Raw genomic sequence first — 27,310 nt, forward strand, 5'->3', positions numbered from 1 at the left:
CAAAATTATGAGGGGCATGGATAGGATAAATAGACTAAGTCTTTTCCCTGGGGTTAGGGAGTCCAGAACTAGAGGGCATAGGTTTAGGGTGAGAGGAAAAAGATATAAAAGAGAATTAAGAGGCAACATTTTCACACAGAGGGTGGTACATGTATGGAATGAGCTTCCAGAGGATATGGTGGAGGCTGGTACAATTGCAACTTTTAAGAGGCATTTGGATGGGTATATGAATAGGAAGGGTTTGGAGGGATATGGGCCGGGTGCTGGCAGGTGAGACTAGATTGGGTTGGGAAGTCTGGTCGGCGTGGACGGATTGGACCGAAGGGTCTGCTTCCATGCTGTACATCTCTGTGACTCTATAGTCAATGATCTTCTCTACTCCAGCAGCACAAATGCACCACCTTTTTCATTATAGCTATCACCTACTCCATCTCTGTTACTGCAACCACCTCCCACTAAGACCCATGCTCATACTGTCTCCACTGGCCGCAACATCTTCCCAGTCACTGCCACCCATCTGCAAACCCTTATACACCATTTTAGATATCCTCTGCACAGCCCACTCACTCACCTTGGGCCACCACCACTTCACCTTCCACTTTAAATCTTTCATAACACCTAACCCCCTCTCATTCTAGGAGAAAAACAGTTCATAATGGGGAAGAAAAACTCAAGATGGGTGGTGAGCTGCCTGACATTCTGCTCCTCATCCATTATGTGCCATTGACTGACCATATCCAAACCCTGGAAGAGTAGTGAAGGCTGCATATGATGTAATGTGCTAGGACCTCCTGATCAAAGCCCATCTCCCTTGACTTGACTGAGGACTGTTGACAGTATCCTGGCTTTGCATCCCCCTAATTGTCAAGGCAAAACAGAATTTGTCTGAGCCTGATAGCTCTGGAAAGGCAAGGATGCGGTGAGCTCAGAGTGAGTGAGTGTTGCAACAGAAAACAAAGAGCCTGGAGAAGCAGACTGATGCAGTTCATGAGCTGAATGCACGTCCCCAAGTCAGTATCCTTGCTGCAGCATTACAATGATAGATGCCAGTACAGCCTGAGGTAGGTGCACTGAAGATGTGCCATGAGGGTTCTGAGAGGCTGGCACATACTGGATGTCCATAGATGTGGAGTGCGTGTGATTGGTAATCAGATCTGATGCCAAGTGTTCAACATGGAGGCCCTTCAATGCAAATGGTGAGCTGAAGTCACCAGGTACCACCTCTGACTGCCATGTTGAGAGTTCTTGACATATAATTTGTTTGGGTTCATTTGGGAAGATGGGAACCTAAATACTAAAGGAGGCCAAGTTGAGAGATTAAAGGTAGCATTTAATACACTACAATTCCCTGAGCTGGCAACTCTCTACTGCCTAGTGAAAGACTTGCCTCACTTTCAGCAAATGCATTTAAAATGCAACGAGATGCTTCTGACATTGAGATAGGTCTCAAATTACTTCTTGTCCAACTCTGCCACAAGTCTCATCACAGTTCATGTCACTGAGGCCTCTATACGATTCTGCACAAAATGCCACAAAACAAATGGACCAATCTCGACGAAATTTGGTACACAGATTTTGTATTATCGAAGGGAGAACTGGATAGTTTTGTTGAGGATGCAGGCCTGGATATTTTAATAATCTGCTTTGACTGATAGGGTAAATTGAATGCTTTTACAAATCTTGTGGGACATTTAAAAGGTTGTTCACTGTTTTAGAATATTGTGCATTGCCTCAGCTGCAATGGTGCAATTTGTCTTAGGTGTCAAAACGTGAACAGAATTTTTAAAGCAGTTTGTTAAATGCGGGTTAGCATGTGGCATCCTCAATGAGCTAGAACTCTTAATAAAACAGTTTCCACTTTCAAACAGAACTGCCAGGCAGAGCTGCACAATTATATTAACATTGAATTAGTATATTGTGATGGAGGATATACATTAGATTAGATTAGATTAGATTACTTACAGTGTGGAAACAGGCCCTTCAGCCCAACAAGTCCACACCGCCCCGCCGAAGCGCAACCCACCCATACCCCTACATTTACCCATTACCTAACACTACGGGCAATTTAGCATGGCCAATTCACCTGACCTGCACATCTTTGGACTGTGGGAGGAAACCGGAGCACCCGGAGGAAACCCACGCAGACACGGGGAGAATGTGCAAACTCCACACAGTCAGTCGCCTGAGGCGGGAATTGAACCCGGGTCTCTGGCGCTGTGAGGCAGCAGTGCTAACCACTGTGCCACCGTGCCGCCCACATATAAATTGAAAGAAAAAGATATTTTGTAGACAAAGTTACTTCAGAAAAAAGTTCAATTTTTTTTCTGTCTGAAACCAAAATCAAAAACCGTAGTATTTTTCACAAATCCCAAGATGGTTTATGTCCTTAGTAATCTTCAATTTCAATTCTAGATTCAAAGGAGAGGATAAGTTTAGCAAGTCCTGTCGTACTAAGACTTAAGTCTTGCTATTGCTTCTGAAAGATGATGTGAAAGGGATTTCTGTTTACCTGATGGAATCCTTCCATCAGAAAGTAAAAGCAAACTAGAAAGCTTCAGGCTTCAAATTCTCAAAAGACCACAGGATCAAAAATGGAGCCATTGTGAAGTTAGGAAACATTAATCTATTTTGTAAGATTGTGAAGCTTTATACTTACAAACTGACAACATTTGCCGATTGCTAGTTTTCATATCAAACCTGACACAAAAATGTATTTTGACAAGAACAGTGCCTCAAGGGCAACGCCTCACGTACCATTATGAAGAAGGTCTCGAGACAGATGTCCTGGTTTATGTTGAAGTTTACACAAAACTACTCTAGGATGCCGTACTCTATCTTCAATGAGCTCTTCTCAGGAACACAGACAGAGATAAATATCAATTGTGGGTGGAGGACCATCAACTCAGTGAAAGACCCTATTTGTCATTGAAACACTGGCATGTTTTGAGCAAACCAATGTTGTCCTTGACAGAGTAGTACAGACTGACAAGATTCCAAAGTCTAGGATTAGAGCTGAGGGATGGGTTGAAGCTTGGGGTAACTGCCACTGATGTACAATAGAGAAAGGTAGCTTGTTGAAGATCTTTCAGTCATTATGCACTGAGGGGCTGGAATCTGTTAGAAACACACAGCTGTATGCTTGACAAGAAACACACATTATGACGATCAGCATTATTGAAATTGTATTGAGGCACCTCAAGGTGGGACACGGTGTAAAGAGAAACATTTATTTCAGTAGTACTCTGTACATTTACAATGTGTAACATGTTGCCTTCAGGCTGTATGCCTAACTTGGAATATGTATTGCAAATGTTAAGACTATTACAATGATATTGAGATATCGCCTTCAGAAATTTTCAAGTCAAAATTGTTCTGCAACGTCTTTCTAAAAATGTTATGAATAAATCGGTGGACAAAAAAGTGGTTATAAAGCTTACATACCTGATTAAAAAGGTGCTCGAGGCAACCATGTAATTTGTCCTGTTTGTCGAGAGGAATTCTTATGTCACAAGGCAGTTCATCACCTGTTTTAAAATTGAGAAAGCATATTTGAAAGTACAAAATAATAAAGGTCGATAAATGAATATTCAATATTTAATCTTATCAATCTTCAAATCATATAAGAGTGCTATGCAGAAAGTTACTGCAGAAAGCATATCCAAATCATAGGCGTTTCACAAAGTTGTTAGCAGTGAGGAGCATCACTGCACATCTGAGGGGATTAATGTCAATATTTGCTTCCATATAGTATCCATGATTATCTGTGAGTTTCCAATTAGGCTGATGCAGTGAAAAAATAAGCTTCCATGTTTTAATGGTGAAGAAGAAAGTATTTACTCATGTGAAAATTCACATGGGATTACATTTCAAAAATGCAGCACAGAATCACAGAAGTGTTTTGACACAGGAAGAGATCATTCAGTTTATCATGCCTGTATCAGCTTGTTGAATGAGCATCATTACCTAGTTCTAATCTCCTGTTTCTTTCCCATACCCTTGCATGCTATTTTTATCTAAATAATTATTCATTGTCCTATAATCATCAAATACCCAACAGTCATCAAATTAATCTAATCAGTACAGCTCTGCATTTCTATTGCCAAATGTCATGGGTTTTAGTTCAAACAGAAACATTTGCAGCATCAGATGACAATGGACTTCTGATAAATGGTACCGTGACTAATGTTGATGACAAATGTAAATGTTGAGAGATGTTAGATGTCATCTTCAAAACACCATACTTGAGATAAGGCAACAAAAATAAAAATGAGCGGGTAACATTTTGAGAAGAGAAATGTTACAGCAGTCCTAAAAATAGTTTCATGCTTTAAATATCAGTTCATTTGGAGCAAAGTCTCACCTGATCCCATTTCATCACTGCCCAGATAAGAGCTCCTGCTGCGATCACTTGTATAGGATAGAACAGAGTCTCGGTTGCTGTTACATTCACTGCAAGGGATTACCAAAAACAAGTGGCATTTTGAGCATCAAAATTCATCAATGCATTTGCAACAATACCCTATCAAATAAATGGTCTGGAATTCAAATTGAGATCACTTCCTTTGTAAAAATTCTTTCATAGCATCTGACGAGGCAAGCATTTATTGGCCACCCCGATTGCTCAAAAAGTCTCATCAATTGAGAAGTTGGGAATTCTGTTGTGAGCAACTTCCCAACTTCCCATACTGTGGACATGATCTACACAGCACACATCAGGAGTGTGGTAGAATGCTCTCCATTTGCTTACATGAGTGTAACTCCAATGCTCAAAAAGCTTAAAACCATTCAGGATAATGCCATGCATTGTTAGCATTCATCTCTTTCTTTACCAGTGCATAGTGGCAGCAGTATGTACAATTTACAAAATGAATTGCAGTAATTCCCCAAGACCTCTTCAACAGTCTTCCAAACCCATGCTCAATACCATCTAGAATGATTAGGACAGCAAATGTAAGTGTTGGTGCAGCAATGTTTGTTTCTGAGCAAGCCACACACCATCAGGACTTTAAATTATAATCGTCATTCATTCCCTGTTCCAGGTTAAAATCCTGGAACTCCTTCCTAATAGGGCTCAGAGTGTAACTACTCTTCAGGACAGCAACTCACAGTCACCTCCTCAAGAACAATCAGAATAGGCAATAAATGCTGCCATTGCCAGCAACATTTTCTTTCCATGATATAATAAAACAAAGTAAACTTTTATAAATTATGTTCAAACAATTGGCCATAAGTTTGGCAACTCAGCAAGTTTTTTTTTTCCAAAGTTTTTTCTGAAGCCAACAGTAGTTTACTAGCTTTTATAGTATATGAAGTAAGTAATTTACAAGCATATAAAGCAGTGATGTTTAAAACCTGGTGATTTACACAAAACCAAGTTGATATAAATGAAATTCATGTCACAATTTATCATTTTGTTTTAGAAAGAGTTTCCTGAACATACATCACTTATATTCAGCCCTTGGGAAGCAGATGATTTACATTAAAGCTATAAATAAACCTGTGGTAAAATGGCCTGCAACATACAAGGTGCTAAAGCTCAGCAACAGTGAATCTTAAAAAGGAAAGAACATAGCTGTTGCAAGTGGGTTTAGCTGTGGCTTTGCACAGGACAAAGTAATTCAAGTGCTAGTAGATATGTGCTTGAATTAAATATGGTACTACAAACTGCGTTATATCATATAATGCAGCTAAGTTACCAATTTAGTTTTCAATGTGTTGTTAAATATTTTTGCCTTTATAGCCACATGAAACTATGCAGTCATTGCTGGAAACAGCAACAATTTTATATTGTGCCATCATAACAGAAGACTACAACAATTCTATAGCTAAACAAATGCTGAAATTTAGTAGCTGCATTTCCATTCTATTTACTTAATAATACTTTATGTAAAATACTTCAATTTTATAAACGGCACCTGGCAGTTTATAATATCTTTTGTTTTAAGCTCAAGACGTATTATGGCTGGAAGTTATTCACCCCATTCCTCTATTTGCCTCCAGGGGGCAATATATTAAAAAGACTCCTGCTTTCTTGTTCAAACATGGACAAACACATACCTAATTATGCTGCTGTTACACTGGAGTTACACAGGGCCAAAATCAAACTAATATTACCTTATGGCATTTCTTAACATATCCCAGACTGCACAAATAACTATAACAATCATCCAAAGATGTGCAGGGTAGGAGAACTGGCCATGCCAAATTGCCTGGAGTGACTAAGGATGTGAGGGTTATGGGGATACAGACGGGACTGAGTCTGGGTGGGATGTTCTTCAGAGGGTTGGTGCAGACTCACAGAGTCAAATAGCATCTTTCCACACTGTATGGATTTGATGATTTTATGAATATATTCCTCTGTTATTACTCCATCTATTCCTATCAGAAAGATGTTGTGAAACTTGAAAGGGTTCAGAAAAGATTGTCAAGGATGTTGCCAGGGTTGGAGGATTTGAGCTATAGGGAAAGGTTGAATAGGCTAGGGCTGTTTTCCCTGGAGCTTCAGAGGCTGAGGGGTGGCCTCATAGAGGTTAATAAAATCATGAGCGGCATGGATAGGATAAATAGACAAAGTCTTTTCCTGGAGGTGCGGGAGTCCAGAACTAGAGGTTTAGAGTGAGAGGGGAAAGATATAAAAGAGACCTGCAGGGTCAACTTTTTCACTCAGAGGGTGGTGAGTGTGTTGAATGGGCTGTCAGAGGAAGTGGTGGAGCCGAGTACAATTGCAACATTTAAAAGGCATCAGGCTGTGTATATGAATAGGAAGGATTTGGAGGGATATGGGCTGGGTGCTGGCAGGTGGGGCGAGATTGGGTTGGGATATCTGGTCAGCATGGAGGGGTTGGACCGAAGGGTCTGTTTCCGTGCTGTACATCTCTATGACCGGAACATTTAATAATGGTTTGGAATTGGTGCTTTCAAAGTTTTCCAGGAAAGGCCTCAAGTGCTGCCCCAGAAGCTTCATTTGAGTACTATTTGTTTTTCAAATAACCCAAATTAGATTTACAATGAGCAAAGCCCATTCTTAGTTTTTTTTTATAACCAGAAGTATTATCATACACAACTGAGCAACCTTCCCACCAAACTCTCAATGACTAGTATTTTGGGGTTCTTTAAAAATCCACCACTAGTAAAAACACTCATGTAGCCAATTCAATATTTACATGTAGAGCAATGCAAACCATCAAGAGTGAAGTTGGGGGGGGGGGAGGGGAGGTTAGGGAGAGCAGGAAGGGTCTAAATCAAAATGGAGTTGCAGGGCATCTCTCACTAAAGGCATCAATGGACACCACGTGCTCTCTGTCCAGCAACACCAAGTACAAAAGTGAAAATGGAAGAGGATGGGCAGACAGTCGGCAAGAGTAACACAGCCCATTATTTAGTAATCCTGAAACTAAACTGCAATCAGCTATTGGGGGCTTATGTATTTTCAGATCTCCATAGTATCCAACAATAGATACTTATAACTTCATGTAGTTCCTAGTGAAGGAAAAGTGCTTGGACTGTTTATTACTATCAATTATGAAACTCTGAACTGATTGTGAAATACTTTGCATCCAAAAAACCTGGCATAAATTGCCCCAATAGTGGAAAATGGCTTCTAGAGGACACCTGAATAAACAATTCTTTCAATCTCACTATTCTGCATAAATACCTGCAACAGCCAAATATTTCAAAAAGCCAAAAAAAAAGGTTTCAACGTTTGGAATTGAACTCGTGAGAAAATTGTTCACAGACTGGTGGAAAAAATGCTTTCAAACAGCTGGTATTTCAAGCCTACAAGAAGCATGAAGAAGTTGTAAGAAGTAAATCTGTTTCAAATCAGTCCACAATGGAGCAATTGATTAATTTAACTTGTAGTGTCTGCATTTTTTAAAGGACAAATTTAGAATGACTATTTCATGCTTCACTCTTGCTTTAAATGTTTATTGACCACATAAATAATGCTGCTTATAATATTCCCGATCTTATTTAACAGTTTTAACTTTAAAAATTAGAAATGGCAGATGAAATTGCTTAATTCATAGTTGGCATGCAAGCAAGGATTTCAAAACATCCAGGACACACAATTCCATGGTTTAAGTTTGAGCAACTTGGTTATTTGCACCTAATGCTAACTGCTGAAGTATGAATGGGTAGGGTGGCAGGGGTTGTAAGCAGGGCATCATGAAATTTGCATATCTTTTGTCTTTTCTTTGATGCACAATTTTATATTTCTCCAAATCAAAAAAGGAAAAATAACAAGCAAGCATGTACACTGGGTGCAATAAATCTATGACTCAACAGCCTCAAACTAATAGAAATACATTCAATTCCAACTGGGGACAGTAGTGGGCAAGGGGAGGAGGGGAAAAGGTTTGCAAAGTATCCAGGAACAGAAGAAATACTAGGAAAGTTGCAACATGGGTTTTAACCATTACACAATAATCATTAGAAATCAGAATTATAGAAATTACAGAAATCAGAAATTACAATAAATATTGCAGTAATATGTGCTTAATGTGAAACATTCATAATACTGCAACACACCAGGCATGACAGAGCTGAATCAAGCTGGATGAAAGTTATGAATCAATCTTCTCATATTTCAAAGATACCGCTGATCTGATAGTACAAGTTATTCCACATCCAAATTAATTTATCAATGTAAAGGTATCGACAACTGTTTAGACAACAATTATTTTATGAGTGAATAACTCATTAAAAAAATACTTTTGAAATAACCTTGTCAGCTATATCGGAAGTTAGTGTCCTTACGGTTATTATGCAGAAATAGTTTACTGGCTTGATCAGTGATTTCCCACAAAGTATGTTTACACTGGCTAAATAGAGTGCATAATTGGGATGAGGCCAGAACCTGAGACACAGAAAATTTCCCTACAGATTAATTGTTCTATAATCACTCAAGATTAAATCTTACAGAAAAATTGCTGAACAAAACCTGATCAATAGAATTCTATCAGAAATTCAGCCAGCCAGGGAATGGTCCATGGCACAATTTCAAGAATGAATATTGAATGGTGCAGTGAACAAGCAGGAGAAAGAAATGCCGCAAGGTGGGCATGGTGAAGATAAAAATCTAGTACAAGCTTACAAACCATACATCTGTGCTGTAATGTTCTGTGCTCAAACCATGAACTTATAATATTTGTTCAAATAAATTAATCATTAAAAGAACGATCATAAGCCAATGTTTGGCTGCTAGCAGAGATCTGTACCTGTAGGAATCCCTATAACTTGTTGTATCGTGTCCAGAGTCATCCTGCTCTTCCTCATTCACCACAAAGCAGACTCTCTTTGTTCCACAGTGTTCAGCTTTGTCAATATCATTTTCTTCCATCAGAACGGATGGGGGAAGTGTGAGGTCTGATGAACTGTGCTCTGAAGTCTCAGACTGGGCAGGCTCAGTTATTGAGGACAGCAGGCTGCAGACAAACAGAGACAATATTACAGTCTATTCGACAATAAATGCTATACACATGGAAATAATTTTCCCTTTCTTGGTCAAACCACCTGGAAAACATCAGCTTGCATTTCAGTTGGATTGGGCACCACTTCTTGCATTTAGTGACACGTGTCTCATGACTTACAGGCAAAAACTGTAATTCAACACAAGAAAAATTGATTCACATGACAGTTAAACCTTAATTCAGTAATTGTAAAATATTACTCATTCATCAGTTGATGCATACCCTACAAATAGAACATTACAGGTTCTTGATGGACCAAGTTCAGAAATCAGAATTTGGAACTTAATCGATCTTTATCCTTTCTGAGTTTAGTATCGTGTTAACCATGTCCGAGATCCTATTGCGCTAGCCAAAAAGTAATTTTTAGAAGCATGATGTCCAAAAGCAACTCCACAGGAATGGTAGCAAAAGCACACAACCGAAGAAAGTGATCAATTTCTTTCACTGTTCATTTCTGCAGATTAATATATGATGAGTTTAACATGAAATTTCTGAATTGTTATGAAAAATTAGATTCATAGTTACCCATTTACTCAAGTTAGTTTAAGCTGCATGGACCAATCAGACAAAATACTCAGAACTGATCCCCAATGTTACATTATTTCACCCAGCAGCGAAACAAGTGCTAATTTTCAAATGCCACAATGTAGAAAACTAAAAGAAAGGAAAATTTCAATGCAGGTTGTGCATAAAAGAAATCAGAAAGACAAGTTAGCCCAGGATTCACCAAGCACATTCGAACAGTTCTGAAGAAATTAGCAGGTGCAGAATGATATGAGAGATGAGGTTTACTAGTTGAAAAATAAAACTATTTTCGTTTTGAGTAGGAGGGTCAGTGGGTCAAAGGAATGGAGGTCAAAAAAAGTCATGCAAATCTCAAAAACTATTTGTGCAGCAAAATCATTCAATAACTATCAGGTCATTCAGAAGCAAGCAAGAACTCAATTGCTACATTGCCATTAAAAAAAAGCTCAGTTTTGCAGAATGAGCAATGATTAAATTCAATTCAGAGTCGCTATTACTTACACATTTATTTGCATTACATATTGCTTCATTTCTTTTAAAGAATTCTCCAGTTTAATAAAAAGCTGGAAGAAAGTGTCTTGAATCTCCAGGTCTTCCTGCTTTAATAGAAAACTCAGGCCTCCACTTTCTTGAGACACTTCTCCATTCTGCTGATTTACCAACTCCTCTGGATCTAGCTGTTGGTCTCTTTCTCCCTCCTCAACTATTAAACACTTCCATTGGGGTGCTGCCATAGTGGTGATGCTGTGCCGAGTGTAGTTCATAGGATTTATAGTTCCTGCATACAAAAACAAATTTAAGTGATATTCATTCCGCTATTTCACCAGCAATGAAAGCACCATTGAATATTCGTTCTAAAGAAGGATCACCAGACCCGAAATGTTAACTCTGATTTCTCTCCACAGATTCTGCCAGACCTGCTGAGACTTTTCAGCAATTTGTTTTTGTTGTTGGAAATAACACAAACTTAGGATCAAGAACAGCAATGAACAATATGTAAATTTTGAGCTACATCGATGACCCAGTCGAAAACATTGATCCATCAATCTGAGGAATACATTTCAAATCCCAGTTTTGATGGTTAAAATCACCTACAATCACATAAAGCTTCCGTAACAAGCAGAAAGATGTAGCTCAATGAAGCACAGAATCTAGCTGCAGGTGGGGAAAGGAAATAAGTGTAAATTCAGAATAAGAGTGCAGACTGGTGAGTCCAACAATAATAAAGAACTTCAGTCTCGAGCAACTGGATGCAGTGTAAAGTAAATGATCCCTGAAAGTAACTTTTCTATAACGTCAAGTACACTAACTGGTTGCACAGAATACTCTCAACATTCTTTCAGTGGCCCAAAGTTTGCTGTGCTAACAATACCAATCCTGCTCATATTATGACAGGGTAAAACTGAAATTCTGATATCTGTTAGCACATAGGTAAATGTGGGATAGCAAAAGTTGGAATCAGCGATGTTCAGCTCCTTTACTGGTTGAGCTGTTGCCAATGGAACCTATTCAGAAACCACTATAATGAGATAACTTTAGTGGCAATTGTCGACTAATCATGTTCTAAGGGCAGATGAAAAGGTAAGGGCGTATGTATTCAGAACATGAGATTTTACCTTTATAAATAAGAAACTCTATACAACACCTCTAGCTTCAATTGTCTTTTGAACAAGTATGAAGTCTTATCCTCTCAAGAAATTAACGTTGCATAATTTTTAATTGCTTCTTTTTAACTTGATGTCATAATTAATAATGCACATCTTGATTATTCTTCTTGTTCTATGATTTAAATGCAACTGATTTTTTTTGCCTCTTGCTTCACAGCCTGTGAAGATTCTTCAACCATATTGATTGAAGAATTGGTCTGCTGATTGATCTGCTCATCAATACCACAGATCCCCACAATGGACACAACACCAGGTTTGCTGCCCAATTACTAGAAATTTTGATAGGTACAGCCATGAAATTCTCATATGCAAAATATGTGGTTTGATGAAATTCACTGCTTTTTGCATCTAATTCTACTGTATAAACCAACAATATGTGAATATTGTAACGTGCAATTCTGGTCTCCTTCCTATCGGAAAGATGTTGTGAAGCTTGAAAGGGTTCAGAAAAAATTTACAAGGATGTTGCCAGGGTTGGAGGATTTGAGCTACAGGGAGAGGCTGAACAGGCTAGGGCTGTCTTCCCTGGAGCATCAGAGGCTGAGGGGTGACCATATGGAGGTTTACAAAATTATGAGGGGTATGAATACGATAAATAGACAAAGTCTTTTCCCTGTGGTCAGGGAGTCCAGAACTAGAGGGCATAAGTTTAAGGTGGGAGGGGAAAGATATAAAAGAGACGTAAGGGGCAACTTTTTCACACAGAGGGTGGTACATGTATGGAATGAGCTGCCAGAGGAAGTAGTGGAGGCTGGTACAATTGCAACATTTAAAAGGCATTTGGATGGATAGGGGCCAGGTGATGGCAGGTGGGACTAGATTGGGTTGTGATATCTGCTTGGCATGGATGGGTTGGACCGAAGGGTCTGTTTCCATGCTGTACATATCTATGACTCAACGACTCTATTCAAGTAACCAGATGCTCCAGTGGTTACAACATTTGACTGGTGGTTGGATTCCAACCTGCCAAGGAACAAAAGGAATAAGCAATTCAACACCTTGAGCCTGCATCGCCACTCAATACGATCATGGATGATCCCATCTTGGCCTCAACTCCACATTCCTGCCCACTCTCCAGAATCTTTGAACCCATTACTAATTTAAAATCTGTCCAAATCTTCTCTAAATTTACTCAATATCCCAGCATCCACCACATTCTGGAGTAATGAATTCCACAGATTCACAACCTTCAAGATGAATAATTTCTCCTCATTTTGGTTTTAAATGTGTTATCCTTTATCTTAAAACTATGACTTTTCACTCTAATCTGTCCCATGAGGTTAACATCCTTTCTATGCCCAATTTGTTGATCCTCTTTAGCATCTTATATACCTCAATTAAATCACTTCACATTCTTCTCAACTCCAGTGAGTATATGCCTGAACTGCTTAATCTCACTTCATTAGACAAAACCCTCATCTCTGGAATCAAGTGCAGTTCAAGGTTTAAGAGTCACTTAGAGTCAGTCAGAGAGAATGATGAGCAGACTCCATGCAGGTGTTTTGTGTCATTGGAGATCAGGAAAAAGTCCTATAAGTCATTTGATAGCTCTCAGGAGAAGTCCTATGAGCTCATAGGTGCAATAAATTATGGAAACTAGGATACATGAAAAGCCCCTGAGCCAATGAGGGATTTGAAGCATTCAGGAGAAGCTTACAGTTCAATGCAGTAGAGTGAAGTGAAAGACACTCAAAAGCAGGAGTTACTTGATGCAGCTTAACAGGATTAGAGCTTGGAGAAACACACAAGCAGTATCAGTTTAGTGAAGCTAATGGCCCAGACCTAAGTGGAAATTGTATCTGAGAGTAGATGCTGAACAACAGTTACTAGAAGCAACAGGAAAATAATATCAATTGAAATAGTGAATTACCAGATAAGGGCAGTCATTGAGGTAATTTACAGAACAGATTTTTAGGGAGTTACAAAGCTAGGTCTTTGGAAGAGAAAAAAATAAGAACCCCTTGAAAGGTTTAATGAGATTTAATGATAGTCCACAATGTCACTAACAGCTAAGGAGATGCTGAGAAATCCATGGGGTCTATCTTCACCATATTTGTTGTTTGATGTGTTCTGTAGTGTATTTAGTCAGTTTGCCAGTTGCCCATACTTACCTCAGCATAATTCAGTACTTTAAAATATAAGTTGTGTGATATTCCAGATTAAATTACTTTCTAACAAGCTAACTGTAATTGTTGTTTATTCAATAATGTGCTTTTAGCCTCTAAAGAAGTACCTCGGATCTCAAAAAGGTTATGGTTCCTAGTCAGATCATAACATTCATTTGGTGATAGGTACCAGTGTGATGACAATGATTTATATCTTTCTTTTTGCTGTTCATAACAAAACCTAGCCCCATGTTTTAATCTTTGAGTGAATGTTTGATTTATTTTTTTGAAAATCAGAAGTGCTAGTATTAAAATCTTTTACTCCAATCCCTCTTCTATACAGAATAGAAGAAAGTGGATAGACAAAGCTTATATTGGCTCTCCATGGTACTTGCATGCTATTTCTTTGGCTGAAGGGGCAAAGTCTTTCCACACAGCAAAGTTATTGAGGTAGGAGCCAATTCTAGCCGATTTTTCCAGCAGTGGTATAGAGCTGCACAAAGCTGGTGCAAGCTTGTATTGGAAACCACATTCGCCTCACCCAGAGGTTCATTTCTCAAGTCTGTAAAGCCGCTCAATAAGATGACAGTTGATCTGCTTGTGTTTCAAATTCCACATTTCGGCCTGGCCCACAGTCCTTGCCTACCCTGCCTGATAAGAATTTAGCTACATTTTTTTTAAAAACAACATTCAGAGAGCCAGCTTCACTGCCTTTTGAGGTCAGGAATTTGTAAATCGGTCAACTTTCCAAGAAATAAAATTCTCAGCTCCATTCTGAAAGGGTGATCCTTAATTTTAAAACCTAATTCTGGACTGACTTATGAAAAGAAAGATTTTTTTTCCAGATTTACCTTGTCAAGACCATTAAGATCACATAGACTTCAGTCAAATCAACCCTCACTCTTCTATACACCAGTGGAAATATGTCCACCCAGTCTAATGTTTGCTCATAAGATGATTCACTCATTCTAGATATCAATCTAGTAAACCTCTTCTGAACTGCCTACTATCAGGAGACCAAAACTGCACACAGTACTGTATTTGAGATACAGACTCACTCATGTCTCTCTACCTGAAGCATGACATCCCTTCATTTATGTTCAATTCCTCTCATAATAAAGGGCAAAATCCCCACGAGTCTTCAAAATTAGGTATTGTACCCCCATACTAAGCTTGTTGTGATGCATGAGCCAGAATACAGTCAAAAATCAACAACACCAGGTTATAGTCCCACAGGTTTATTTGGACTGTTGGACTATAACCTGGTGTAGTGTGAGTTTTGACTTTGTGCACCCCAGTCCAACACAAGCTCCTCCACATCAGAGCCAGAAAACGTAAACCTTTCTGCTCCTTGGAATTTGGCAGTCATTCTCTGTTAAAATAATTGTCTTTCTGTATTCTCCTTTGTAAAGTGAACAACTTCATATTTTCCCTCACTGTACTCCATCTGCCAGATTTTTGCCCGCTGACTAAATTGGGATTATAAAGCATGAAGGGAACAAGTAGCAAGCTAGTGGGTAGTCCCAAGTATGTTCACAAGGTTTTGTGAACTTGCCATCAGAACTTCAGTGTTTTCCCTCCAACAGAAAATGTAACAGCTGGAACCAACAACCAGAACCCTAACTGCAGGTCTCTTAACTGATGGATATGTTTGAATTTCTTGCACCTCTAACCAGAACTGGTCCAATTAATTGTCTGACATCGACAATAACAATACATTTATGCCTAGATAGGCTGGTTCTGTTCAGAATAATTCAATTTTCAACTTTTGATAATTAACTCCAGGTTGCAAGAATAGGGAAATGCTTCTGAAAGAAAAACTGCATCTAATCATATCCAATGTTTAATAACATGTATAAGTTTAATGATGTTAATGCACATGATTTGGCTTTGAGTAGTTTTTTAGCTATTATTCAAGATCATGTTCAATAAAAATAGCCAGTAAAAAGAAAACTCAAAAAGATCATATTTTCCTCCGATAAAGATTTACTTGAAATCATATTTTCCATAAAATTTGATCTTAAAAAAAAACCTATCTTCCATTTCCAAGAAGTGTTTCTAAGTCCATTTTCATTTCTAACACATGGACAATTAACAAGCTGAGGATGACTAATTTTTTCCCATTCATCAAGATTTATTCAACAATTAAGCATACGGTTTTGCTGCAATATTGGAGTATAAAGCTTACCTTCTGTTGGAAGTTTGTAACCTACAAGCTGAAGGTCCAATTATAATTCCATAAACACAACCAAGGAGAAGTAGACTATTGAATTGTGAGCCTGGTCCACCATTCATTATATCATGGCTGATCTGTATTTTAACTCTACTCATTACTTTGGCTCTAATCAATCTACATTCGTATCTAGCAAAAAAATCTACCAATTTCAGATATAAAATCGCTCATATCACATTTTTATCACCTCCAAGGAAAACAGTGATTTGCTTTTATGTTTTTGATTTTGGATAAAACATTTCCTACTCATAATGCAGTCGCATCTACATTGAGAAGATAAAACACAAGCAAGAGAACTGTATTATTGTACATCTCTAGTCATTCCACAAGGGTGATTCACAGCTACCAGTCATATGCCATTTTGATTGCCCATCCCACTCTGGTCTCAACCTGTTTCAATAAAACTTAAGGAACAGCACGTCATATTTTGACTCAGTGCTTTACAACCTTCTGATATCAGTGCAACAATGTCAGGTCACTACCATTGCTCTCATTTCCTGCAGACATCAGGTACTGACAATAAAACATTAAATAAATGATACAGCACAGAAAGGGACCGTTCAGCCTGTCTTGCTCATGCTGACCCAAAGATGCCATTTCTAATCCCATTTTCCTGCACATGGCCCATAGCCCTGCAGTTGACAGCAATGAAGGTGCAGATCCAGGTACTTCTTAAAAGCACTCAGGGTCACAGTCTCCATCACTAACTCAGGCAATGAGTTTCAAACACTCACCACCCTCTACATGAAAAGGTCTTTCCTCTCATCCCTTCTAATCTTTCTGACAGTTGGCTTGAAGCTATGATCCCTGGTTTTTGAACTCACTGCTAAGGGAAACAGGTTCCTCCTGTTTATCTCTCTCCCTCATGCTCTTATATACCTGAAATCACGTCCCCCCTCAACCTTCTCTGTTCCAAGCAAAACAACCTCAATCTCTTCAATCTCTCCTCGTAGGTACAATTCTCCAGCCCCGGTAACATTCTGATAAATCTTCTCTGCACTCTCTCTAGAGCAATCACATCCTTCCTGTAATATGGTGACCAGAATTGCATACAATACTCCAGTTGTGGCCTCACTGATGTCTGCCTCTATACCTCTTCCAATGAAGGACAGCATTCCATATGCCTTCCTTACAACATTTGTACCGCTAACATTACAGATCTATGCATTTGCATGCCAAGATCTCTCACTTCATCTACCCCTCCCAGTACATTCCTGTTTATTGTGTATTCCCTTTTACTGTTTGACCTCCCTAAATGCATTACCTCACACTTAACAGAGTTGAACTCTATCTGCCACTTTCCTATCCACTCCACCAACACATTTATATCATTTCAGAGCTTACAGCTCTCTTCTACACTATCCAGTACAGGGCCAATTCTTGTTTCTGCAAATTTCCCAATTGTGCCCGACATGTTCAAGTCCAAATCGCCAATGTATAACACAAACAGCAGGGTTCCCAACACTGACCCTGCAGAACACCACTTGAAACAGCTTTCTATTCACAGAGGCAGCCATCAAACATTTTGATCCTGTTGCTATACCAACCCTGGATCCAATTTGACACATTACCTCTATCCCATGGGCATTTACTTTGTTGATCAGTCTGTTATGTGGGACCTCATCAAATGCCTTACTAAAATCTCTGCAGACAACATCCATTGCATTACTCTCATCAATCGTCCTTGACACTTCCTCAAATAATTCAATCAAATTTGTTAGGCATGACCTTATATTAAAGCCATGCTGACAATACTGATGAATCCATGTCTTTCTAAGTAACAGTTTGTCTGATCTCTCAGAACCAGGTTTGATTCGAACAATTTGCCCACAATTGAAATAAGGCTATCTGACCTATAATTGTTTCCCAATTTCCTTTGTACCCTTTTTAAACAAAGGGACCACATTTGTATTCTTCCAGTCCTCTATCACTTCGCTTGCATTTAGAGATATTTGAAGAATATCCCTCAGAGTACCTACTATTTTCCTCCCTGGCTTCCTCGAACATCCGAGAGGGCAATCCATCTTGCCCTGGTGATTTCTGCCATCATACTCCCTCGCTTGCTACCCTAGGCCACATTCAATTTCTGTAATTGTTGTAAATCTGACACATATCTAAATTCATTCAGTTCTGTTGAAAGGTCATCAAAATAAAATCTCTTTTATCTTCTAGATGTTATTTGACCTATTCAATATTTTCAACATATTCTGTTCTCAACATCTAATTTTATGTAGGAGAAAACAGGACTGCAGATGCTGGAGATCAGAGTGGAAAGGTGTGTTGCTGGTAAAGCACAGTTGGTCAGGCAGCATCTGAGGAGCAGAGTTGATGTTTTGAGCATGAACTCTTCATGAGGAATGAGGGGCTGGCCCAAGGGGAGGGATGAGAGGTAAATGGGGGGTGGGTGTTGGGTCTTGGGGAAGGTAGGTAGCTGGGAATATGATAGGTAAATGAAGGTGAAGGGTGATGGTGATAGGTCAGAAATGATAGTGGAGCGGATAGGTGGGAAGGAAGATGGATAGTAGGACAGTTCAAGAGGGCAGTGCTGAGCTGAAAGTTTGTTTCTGGGATAGGGTGGGGGGGACAGGAAGTGAAGAAACTGGTGAAATCGATATTGATCCCATGTGGTTAGAGGGTTCCAAGGCAGAAGATGAGGTATTCTTCCTCCATGTGTCAGGTGGCTCGAGTTTGGCTATGGAGGTAGCCCAGGACTTGCATGTCCTTAGCAGAGTTGCCCTCCTCTCCAACCTATCATTACCACACACCCCCACGTTCATCTATCTATCACATTCCCAGCTACCTTCCGCTCACCCACCATGCCCCATCCCATTTATCTCTCAGTCACCTTGGGACACCCCCTCATTCCTGATGAACAGCTCATAGTCGAAACATCAATGCTCCTGCTCCTTGAATGCTGCCTGGCCTGCTGCGCTTTTCCAGAACCATACTTTTCAAATCTAATTTTGTTTGATAGGTAACTAAAAATGGTAACATTTGGCACAATGCAGACCACACAAGCTATGACACAAATTGAATGGGAAATGTGGACTTGGAGCACTTTTATCACATCTTGATGATACGAGCCATTTCAAAGTACTAAACAAAAAGGCAAAATGGATTTGGGCAAGGGAACAAACCAGAAGGATAAAACAGGCTAAAATTGAGCACACAAGGGTATAGGACAATAGCTCCAGGATAATAAAGGCATCTTGATCTACCATGTATAGTAAAACAAAGGAGCTATTCTAAAGTCAAAGACGGCTAGGTAGAGCTGGACAAAAGAAGAGATAGGTGTGCACAAGTTTGTAAGCCAAATGATGTACCCTTCCAGAGGCTCAATGCAAAAGTAGTTGCATGTTATTCAGTGTTACAATCCCAGAAGGACCAGAATTAATCTCTATTTGATTTAAACATTAGCAATAAAAACAGTATGCATTCCACAATTTGCTCATAAACTGGCCACAAAGAAACTAAAAATCATCTGTTTCTGATCATTATCTATTGACACCTGCTGGAAAACCATGAAGTGAGGGATTACATCAAATGAGAGTGTGGTGCTGGAAAAGCACAGCAGATCAGGCATCAGAGGCCCAGGACCTGCATGTCCTTGGTGGAGTGGGAATCCAAGGAGCAGGAGATTCAATGTTTCGGGCAAAAGCCCTTCATTAGGAATGAGGCTTGTGGGCCAAGGGTGCTGAGATAAATGGGGGGGTAGGTAATTTGGAATGTAATAGATACATGAAGGTGGGGGAGAAGGTGATAGGCTGGAGAGGAGGGTGGAGCAAATAGATGGGAAAGACAATGGACAGTTTAAGAAGGCGGTGCCAAGTTGGAAGCTTGGGACTGGGTTTAGGTGGGGAGGGGAAATGTGGAAACTGGTGAAATCCTCATTAATCCTGTGTGGTTGCAGGTGGATCCACTGACACTCTCACCCGATTGGCTAAACTGGTCCTCACCCTTAAATTCTCCATCCAATCTTCCCACTTTCCCCAAATCAAAGGGGTAGCCAGAGACACCCACGTGCACCCCCAGCTATGCCTGCCTCTGTTGGGTACGTGGCACAGTCCATCTTCCACAGCTCCACTGGCACCATCCCCCACCTTTTCTTCCGTTACATCGATGACTATATCAGCGCTACCTCATGCTCCCATGAGGAGGTTGATCAGTTCATCAAACCCACTAACACCTTTCACCCTGACCTCAAAATCACCTGGACAATCTCAGACACCTCCCTCCCTTTCCAGGACCTCTCCATCTCCATCTCCAGCAAGTGACTAACCACAGACATCTACTACAAACCCACAGACTCCCATAGCTACCTGGACTACACCTCCTCCCATGCTATCTGTAAAAACACCATTCCTTATTCCCAATTCCTCCACCTCATCTGTTCCCAGGATAACCAATTCCATCTCAGAAAATCCCAGATGGCCTCCTTCTTCAAAGGCCACAATTTCCCCTCCCACATGGTCGATGATGCTCTCCAGCACATCTCCTCCACTTCCCGCACCTTCACCCTTGAACCCCATCCCTCCCAACACCACAAGGACAGAACCTTCCACCCCACCGAGTTCCATATACATCGCATCATCCTCTGCCACTTCCGCCACCTTCAAACAGACCCCACCACTAGGAATATATTCCCCTCCCCATCCCTATCAGCGTTCTGGAGAGACCATTCCCTCCATGACCCCCTCCAGCCCACACCCCACTCTTGGCACCCTCCCCTGCCACTGTAGGAAGTGCAAAACCTGTGCCCACACGTCCCCACCCCACCTCTGTTCAAGGCCCAAAAGGATCCTTCCACATCTGACAGAATTGACCTTTACTTCCACTAATGTCATTTCCTGTATCCGTTGCACCTTATGTGGTCTCCTCTACATCGGGAGACAGGATGCCAATTTGCAGATGGTTTCAGAGAACATGCACTAACCAACCCTACCGCCCCGTGGATGAACACCAATTCCCCCTCCCACTCCACTAAGGACATGCAGGTCCTGGGCCTCCTCTTTCGCCAAACACTAACCACCCGATGCCTGGAGGAAGATCCCCTCATCTTCCGCCTTGGGACCCTGCAACCACGCGGGATTAATGTGGATTTCACCAGTTTCCTCATTTCCCCTTCTCCCACCTTATCCCAGTCCCAAGCCTCCAACTCAGCATACCCCTCTTGACCTGTCCATCGTCTTTCCCATCTATTCTCTCCAACCTATCAACTTCTCCCCAAACCTTCATCTACCTATTGCATTCCCAGCTACCTTTCCCCAATCCCACCTCCCTTCCATTTATCTCCCAGCCCTCCGGCTCACAAGCCTCATTCCTGATTAAGGGCCTATGTCCGAAACGTCGATTCTCCTGCCCCTCAGCTGCTGCCTGACCTGCTATGCTTTTCCAGCATCACTCTCTGATCTCCACCATCTGCAGTCCTCACTTTCTCTTAATTCAATTCATTCAACAGGAATTTATTGTATTGTAATCATGAATTAAATAAACTGAAATTTTCAGATAATAATTTTCTATTACCTTGATCTTGCTCCAGGCCGAGGAAAGAATTTTTTCGACCAAAGCGTATACTGAAAGATCTTCCCAGAGAGGTAGTATTTTTTGGACAGGATACTTCAATGACATTAATATGACAGTTGCTTGGACAGAAGTCCGTGCTGTTTAATGGGTGTAAACTGGTTGAAGCTTGCTTGAAGGAGGGCCATGCTTTATTTTTCAACTCTTGGGCAAACTAAACACAACCACAGAGAACAAATTTAATAAAAGGTACCATTGTGAACATTCTCTATATGATTCTACGACATCAAAGATTTACACAAAAGATAAAGTGTGCTCATCTTAAGGTGCCAGGGAGTATGTACAGACAGCACTTTGATGATGATGAATTTAGTTCCCTTCAGTTCAGAATAGAGTTTGTTGATGCACTTGTTGTTTTCTGGGATGAACCATTCAGCTGCAATGCCTGTGCTAGCTCTTTCAAAGACCGAGACACTAATTTCCATTCCTATGTCATTGCCAAAAACCTTTTGTGTTTTTTCAAATATTTTTCAAAATTAATTTTAAAAGAAAATATGCATCTGCTTCTACTGCTATGTCTGATAAAAGAGGTTATTTTTGAATAAACCTTCTTCCATAAACTGAAAGGATGGAAAATCATATTTTAGATACTAAGTGGATACAGCAGTATGTAGTTTATTTAATTGGGGACAGAGATTCCACTGCTCTTGTGCAACAGTATTTTTAAGAATTTATGAAGATTTTCCCAGCTAACTTTGAAAATGCTTTTACAATGCCATTCCAGTTGGCAACCAAAAGACTTTTCTTATTCCAATATGACAGGAGAATAGGGCTCCTGAACCAGACCTCATTTACTCCAAATGCTTTTCTTTCTTATTTTCTCGCTGTTTTCTTTTGTTTTTCTTTTTCTTTACTTTCTTCTGGAAGTTGTGGAGGCAGAGGCAGCAGCAACTGGAGGGTCACAGCTGGGAATGGGGTGGTCAGCCATGAGCTAGTTGGCGCGCTTGGTTAGAACTCTGGAGGTCGGTGGTTTCACAGACACAGCTCAGGGCCTGGGGTCGCACCAGGTGGAACTCTGGTGGCTGGTGGCAAGGCAGCTGGTGAGCGTGGATGGTGATCAGCAGCGAGAGGGCAGCATGGAGGCCCGGGGATTGACAGATGGAGCCCAGTGCAGGGGAAAGATGGAGACCAGAGCAGGGGAGAGATGGAGCCCTTGTAGGGAAATCAGAGGATGGAACATCTGCAGGACCATGGCTAAAGAAGGACCTTTGTAATTTGGAACTTCTAACTTTAATTCTTATTCTCTACTTTATACTGACAAGAACTGTAATGTTGAACTTTTAATTTAGGTCTTTATTTTTCTCCTTTTTACCTAAGATTTTGTACCTAGATCCCTTGTACCTAAGATGGCGGCATGAATGGTGACATTGTAAACATTTCCCGATACTCCTGTATCCCTGTACTTGAGTATATGCGACAATAAAACCTAATTCTATTTCTTATCTCAACATATTGCAACATTTCTCTCACTATTAGAATGGAATCTCTCAAATATTGGTGAAAATATTGCAGCCTCATGAAAACAGAAGTCGTATTACAATAAATGTTAGCCTTTTAGTTTTCAGAGTGAATGAGAAATTTGCTCGGCTGTAAATCGGCAAGTTCAACTCCAGGCATCAATACTGTAAAGAAGTTAACGAACACACCTCCAACCAAAGTCAAAAATAACTCTAAGAAAACTAAAGGAAAATCTGAACAAATTCAAGAAGTTATTTAACCAGACTGAACAATGATAAGAGTATACCATTGCAGAATCCAACGGAATTCCCAGCTACTTCAACTGTTCAGATGATACTGCTCAGATACTATAATTTAGCAAACAAATTTGTCATATCTACCTTCAAATAATTGGAAATTCTCTGGCCAATGGTATCAAGCTTGGTCTCACATAGATGGCTGAATTCCAATTGAGGCTTAAAGATGAGAGAATTTCTAGACGATATCAGTCCTCTGCAGTTCTTTACAAACTGACGGTCATCTGCTGCTAAAGCTTCCAAAATCTAGCAAAATAAGTAGCGTCAGTGAAGGTGGTATTTCAAACAATGAAATAAAGTTCTTGAATATGTTTTCATTATAAATATGACACATAGTAGAGTTCTTCTTTGCCAATAAACAAATGGGATTTCCCTACTTATCAATCAAAGCTACCTCAGTCAGCAGGAATATAATTTAAGCTGGCAAAACATGAAAGCAATGGGATACATGCAATTGCATCAAATACAAAACAATCTGGCAAGACCATCAAACTCATCCATTTCCTCACACAAGGAAACCACAAGCTAAAAGCTAATGATACGATAATTCCAGGAGGGTTGCCAATGTTTGTTGGACATGTTTCAGGAGATTTGATAACAACCTGGTTATCTTGTAAAGGTTGGGCCTCACGCAATGAAGTATCTTTGCTTATGGTTTTGCATCAGAAACAAAAAAAAAACTGCAACTTCTGGAATCCAAAGTAGACAAGCAGGAGGCTCGAAGAACACAGCAAGCCAGGCAGCATTAAGAGGTGGAGAAGATTAGATTAGATTAGATTACTTACAGTGTGGAAACAGGCCCTTCGGCCCAACAAGTCCACACCGACCCGCCGAAGCGAAACCCACCCATACCCCGACATTTACCCCTTACCTAACACTACTGGCAATTTAGCATGGCCAATTCACCTGACCTGCACATCTTTGGACTGTGGGAGGAAACCGGAGCACCCGGAGGAAACCCACGCAGACACGGGGAGAATGTGCAAACTCCACACAGTCAGTCGCCTGAGTCGGGAATTGAACCCGGGTCTCATGGCGCTGTGAGGCAGCAGTGCTAACCACTGTGCCACCGTGCCGCCCACAACACAGCAAGCCAGGCAGCATTAAGAGGTGGAGAAGTCCATGTCTTGGGTATAATCCTTCTCCAGAGCGATTCCTGAAGAAAGGTTATACCCAAAATGTCAACTTCTCCACCTCCTGATGCTGCCTCGCTTGCTGTGCTCTTCCAGCTTCCTGCTAGGTTTTGTAGTGCAATAGCTTGAGAGAAGCTGAATTAAAAAGTGGGAAAGGGACTTGTGGAATTTAGGGGTGGGGGTTGAGGGCAGGATCATGGTGCAGAAATCAGAGTTGAAAAGATCTTTGATTCAGGCAATAACAAAGAGTAGCTCAATGAAATTACATCAATAATTAAGGAACAACACTGCTACCATTCAGACTCCCTTCATGACAGAAACAGAATAATTCATCAATGCTCTGTACAGACAGACAACATCTTTAATTGTAATTTTTAATAAAATGAGTGTAGTGCATGTCTACCAGACTGATTCCTGGGATGGCAGGACTGATGTATGAAGGGAGACTGTAGTTCAGACTATATTCACCGGAGTTAAGAATGAGGGGGCAGTCTCTAAAAATCCATAAAATTGTGACAGGACTAGATAGGACAAAAAAAGGATGTTGGAGAGTCCAGAACCAGGAATTACAATTTAGGGATGGAGACTGGCAACACAGGATTGAGATGAAAAGAAGTTTCTTCACTTAGAGAGTGGTGAGCCTATGAAATTCTCTGCCACAGAAAGCAGTTGAGGGCATAATATTGAATATTTTAAAAAAGAAATTAGATGTAGCTCGCAGGGCTTAAGGTATCAAAGAACTTGGGGAGAAAGCAGCAATAGGTTATTGAATTTGATGAGCAACCATAATTATATTGAATAGTGGAGAAGGCTCAATGGGTCGAATGGCCAACATCTACTCCTATTTTCTTTGCAATTGCCTGCCTAAAGATGTTCACCTTATAAATGCAGCCAGAATCCCTGATGCAGCAAATAAGGTTTTATGCCATTTTCACAGTGTACACTGCCTGCACTTTAGCATAACATCCACATTTCCACACCCTTCTCTGGCTTGGGTTCCAAATAAAGTCTTTATGAAATGATTTAGCTTGGCGCTACACAATTTTCTGTGTTGCTTATTCCTTCTAGAATCCACTTCCTAAGCCAAAAAAGTGGCTAATTCATTTCCACTCGGCCTTCCTTAGCATGGATTAACTCTTAGTGATGACAAATGTTGACTTTAAATTTGAAGGCATTTAAAAGAAATATACTCAGTGGTTTAGTAAAATGCACCACAACTATAGACAGAATCACTTGTTTTAATAACAATTTAAAATTGAACCACTCTCAGATTTCATAATTCCAAGTTAGTCTTTGGATGTCAGAGATAGTTAGTATTCAATCTAAATCAGTTAAATCAAACAGCATTGTGTTGAGAGTTTGGTAATGGTCCCTGAAATTTGATTTGTAGTCCTACTTGGATTTGTTAAGCTACAGTTAGTAACCTGAAGTGAAGCCTCTGAAGTTTAAATCCTTCCTTAGTACGTTATCTTTATTATACAAGCCATTGTTGCAATTTATAAAATGATGTTTTCCGATAATGGAAATATAATTTCTGACAACATGCATGAGAAATCATACTTTAAATATAATTAAATAATCTATACCTTTGCAGTTAAATTGAAGCATCCCTTAGGCTCCACCATTTTTTCCTTGACGTGACATTTTATCCCAACTGTACTGACATACTCATAGATAACACCGTGCTCTAAATACACATTATCGACAGTCATGTTGACATGAGAGGTCACCCCATCAATGATCGGCTGCAGATCTACAAAGATTGATAAAGGATTATCTTTAATGTATTAAATGATTGACAGCCTGAAACAAGCTCGATTGTTCACTTGTTAGATTTACAAACTGCAATCAGACTTTGACTTTTCTTACAAGTAATTCCCCTTACCTCACTGGAAACTTGTTCAAGCTTAGGGAGGTAATTACATTTACAGAATTAACCAGAGCAAATGCCCTCATTTTGGAAGCCAGCTATCATGGATTTTTTTTTTAATGCAAATCTAGACAGCCCTGTATTGTTACAGAGTTAAAATGATCCAAGAAAAAAGATGCCTCTGATCCAAAAAGTTACTTGCCCTGGAGCATTAACTCTCAGGCATTTGCCGAAACAAGAAATGATCAGATGTAAAAAAAATTAACTGATTGTCATTCTTGGGATCAATGTTTCCTCTAAGATGTGGACAAGCATCAAATGTACTGGATATGAAAAAAAAAGGCCATTTACAACTTAGCCAGTTTGTCTGGAGAAATTTTGAACATAATGTAACTTGTGAAATGTAAATTGCCCATTCTCAAAAAAAAGTGCTCTGAGGAGTTTGTAAGGGACTTAGTACCAAAAAAAATTAAAGAAAACATTGCTTGGACATTCTAAAATGCAAAACATAAAACAAATTCTTCACTTTCTATAATTCCATCTTCACCCACATACTCCTTACATAGAAATTTCACATTTTCATAACTAAAAATAATTTTAGTTCACTAAAGCTTCAGAGAAAAATCAAGAATGGCAATTATTGAAGTTAAAAAATTGTATGATATTTTAATTACACAGTGAATTTTGATGGAAAACAGGCTATTTAGAAAATGAACATGATTTACATTTTTACATGTATGGATGCAAAACTGACAGTGGTCATTGCAATGAAAGCAGCAGATCCTGCAGCCTTTGTAAAGAGAAAAACACAGTTAATCTTTTAAGTCCAATATGACTCTTCTTTGGAAAATACCTGCTGGCTTTCTCCAGTATCCTGCTTTTATTTCAGATCACCACCAATTGTATTACTCGGTTTTTATTTGAGTGGAAATTGCAAGTCAAGTAGATGATTCGACTCCCAAGAACTCCAATA

At 39.8% G+C, this 27,310-nt stretch overlaps 1 protein-coding gene across 1 annotated transcript in view; it reads right to left on the reverse strand.

Annotated features, from left to right (window-relative positions):
* prex1 (phosphatidylinositol-3,4,5-trisphosphate-dependent Rac exchange factor 1) overlaps window positions 1–27,310 on the reverse strand; it is a 222,533-nt gene that overhangs the window by 29,016 nt on the left and 166,207 nt on the right. The window contains exons 22-28 of the mRNA XM_043710358.1: window positions 26,054–26,220; window positions 23,419–23,580; window positions 21,524–21,734; window positions 10,497–10,773; window positions 9,219–9,425; window positions 4,361–4,449; window positions 3,442–3,524 (exon numbers count right to left, since the gene is read on the reverse strand). Of these exons, the coding sequence (XP_043566293.1) occupies window positions 3,442–3,524; window positions 4,361–4,449; window positions 9,219–9,425; window positions 10,497–10,773; window positions 21,524–21,734; window positions 23,419–23,580; window positions 26,054–26,220 (1,196 nt within the window). The remainder of the gene's footprint in view (window positions 1–3,441; window positions 3,525–4,360; window positions 4,450–9,218; window positions 9,426–10,496; window positions 10,774–21,523; window positions 21,735–23,418; window positions 23,581–26,053; window positions 26,221–27,310) is intronic.

This window comes from Chiloscyllium plagiosum, chromosome 20, assembly GCF_004010195.1.
Source record: "Chiloscyllium plagiosum isolate BGI_BamShark_2017 chromosome 20, ASM401019v2, whole genome shotgun sequence".
NCBI lineage: Eukaryota > Metazoa > Chordata > Chondrichthyes > Orectolobiformes > Hemiscylliidae > Chiloscyllium > Chiloscyllium plagiosum.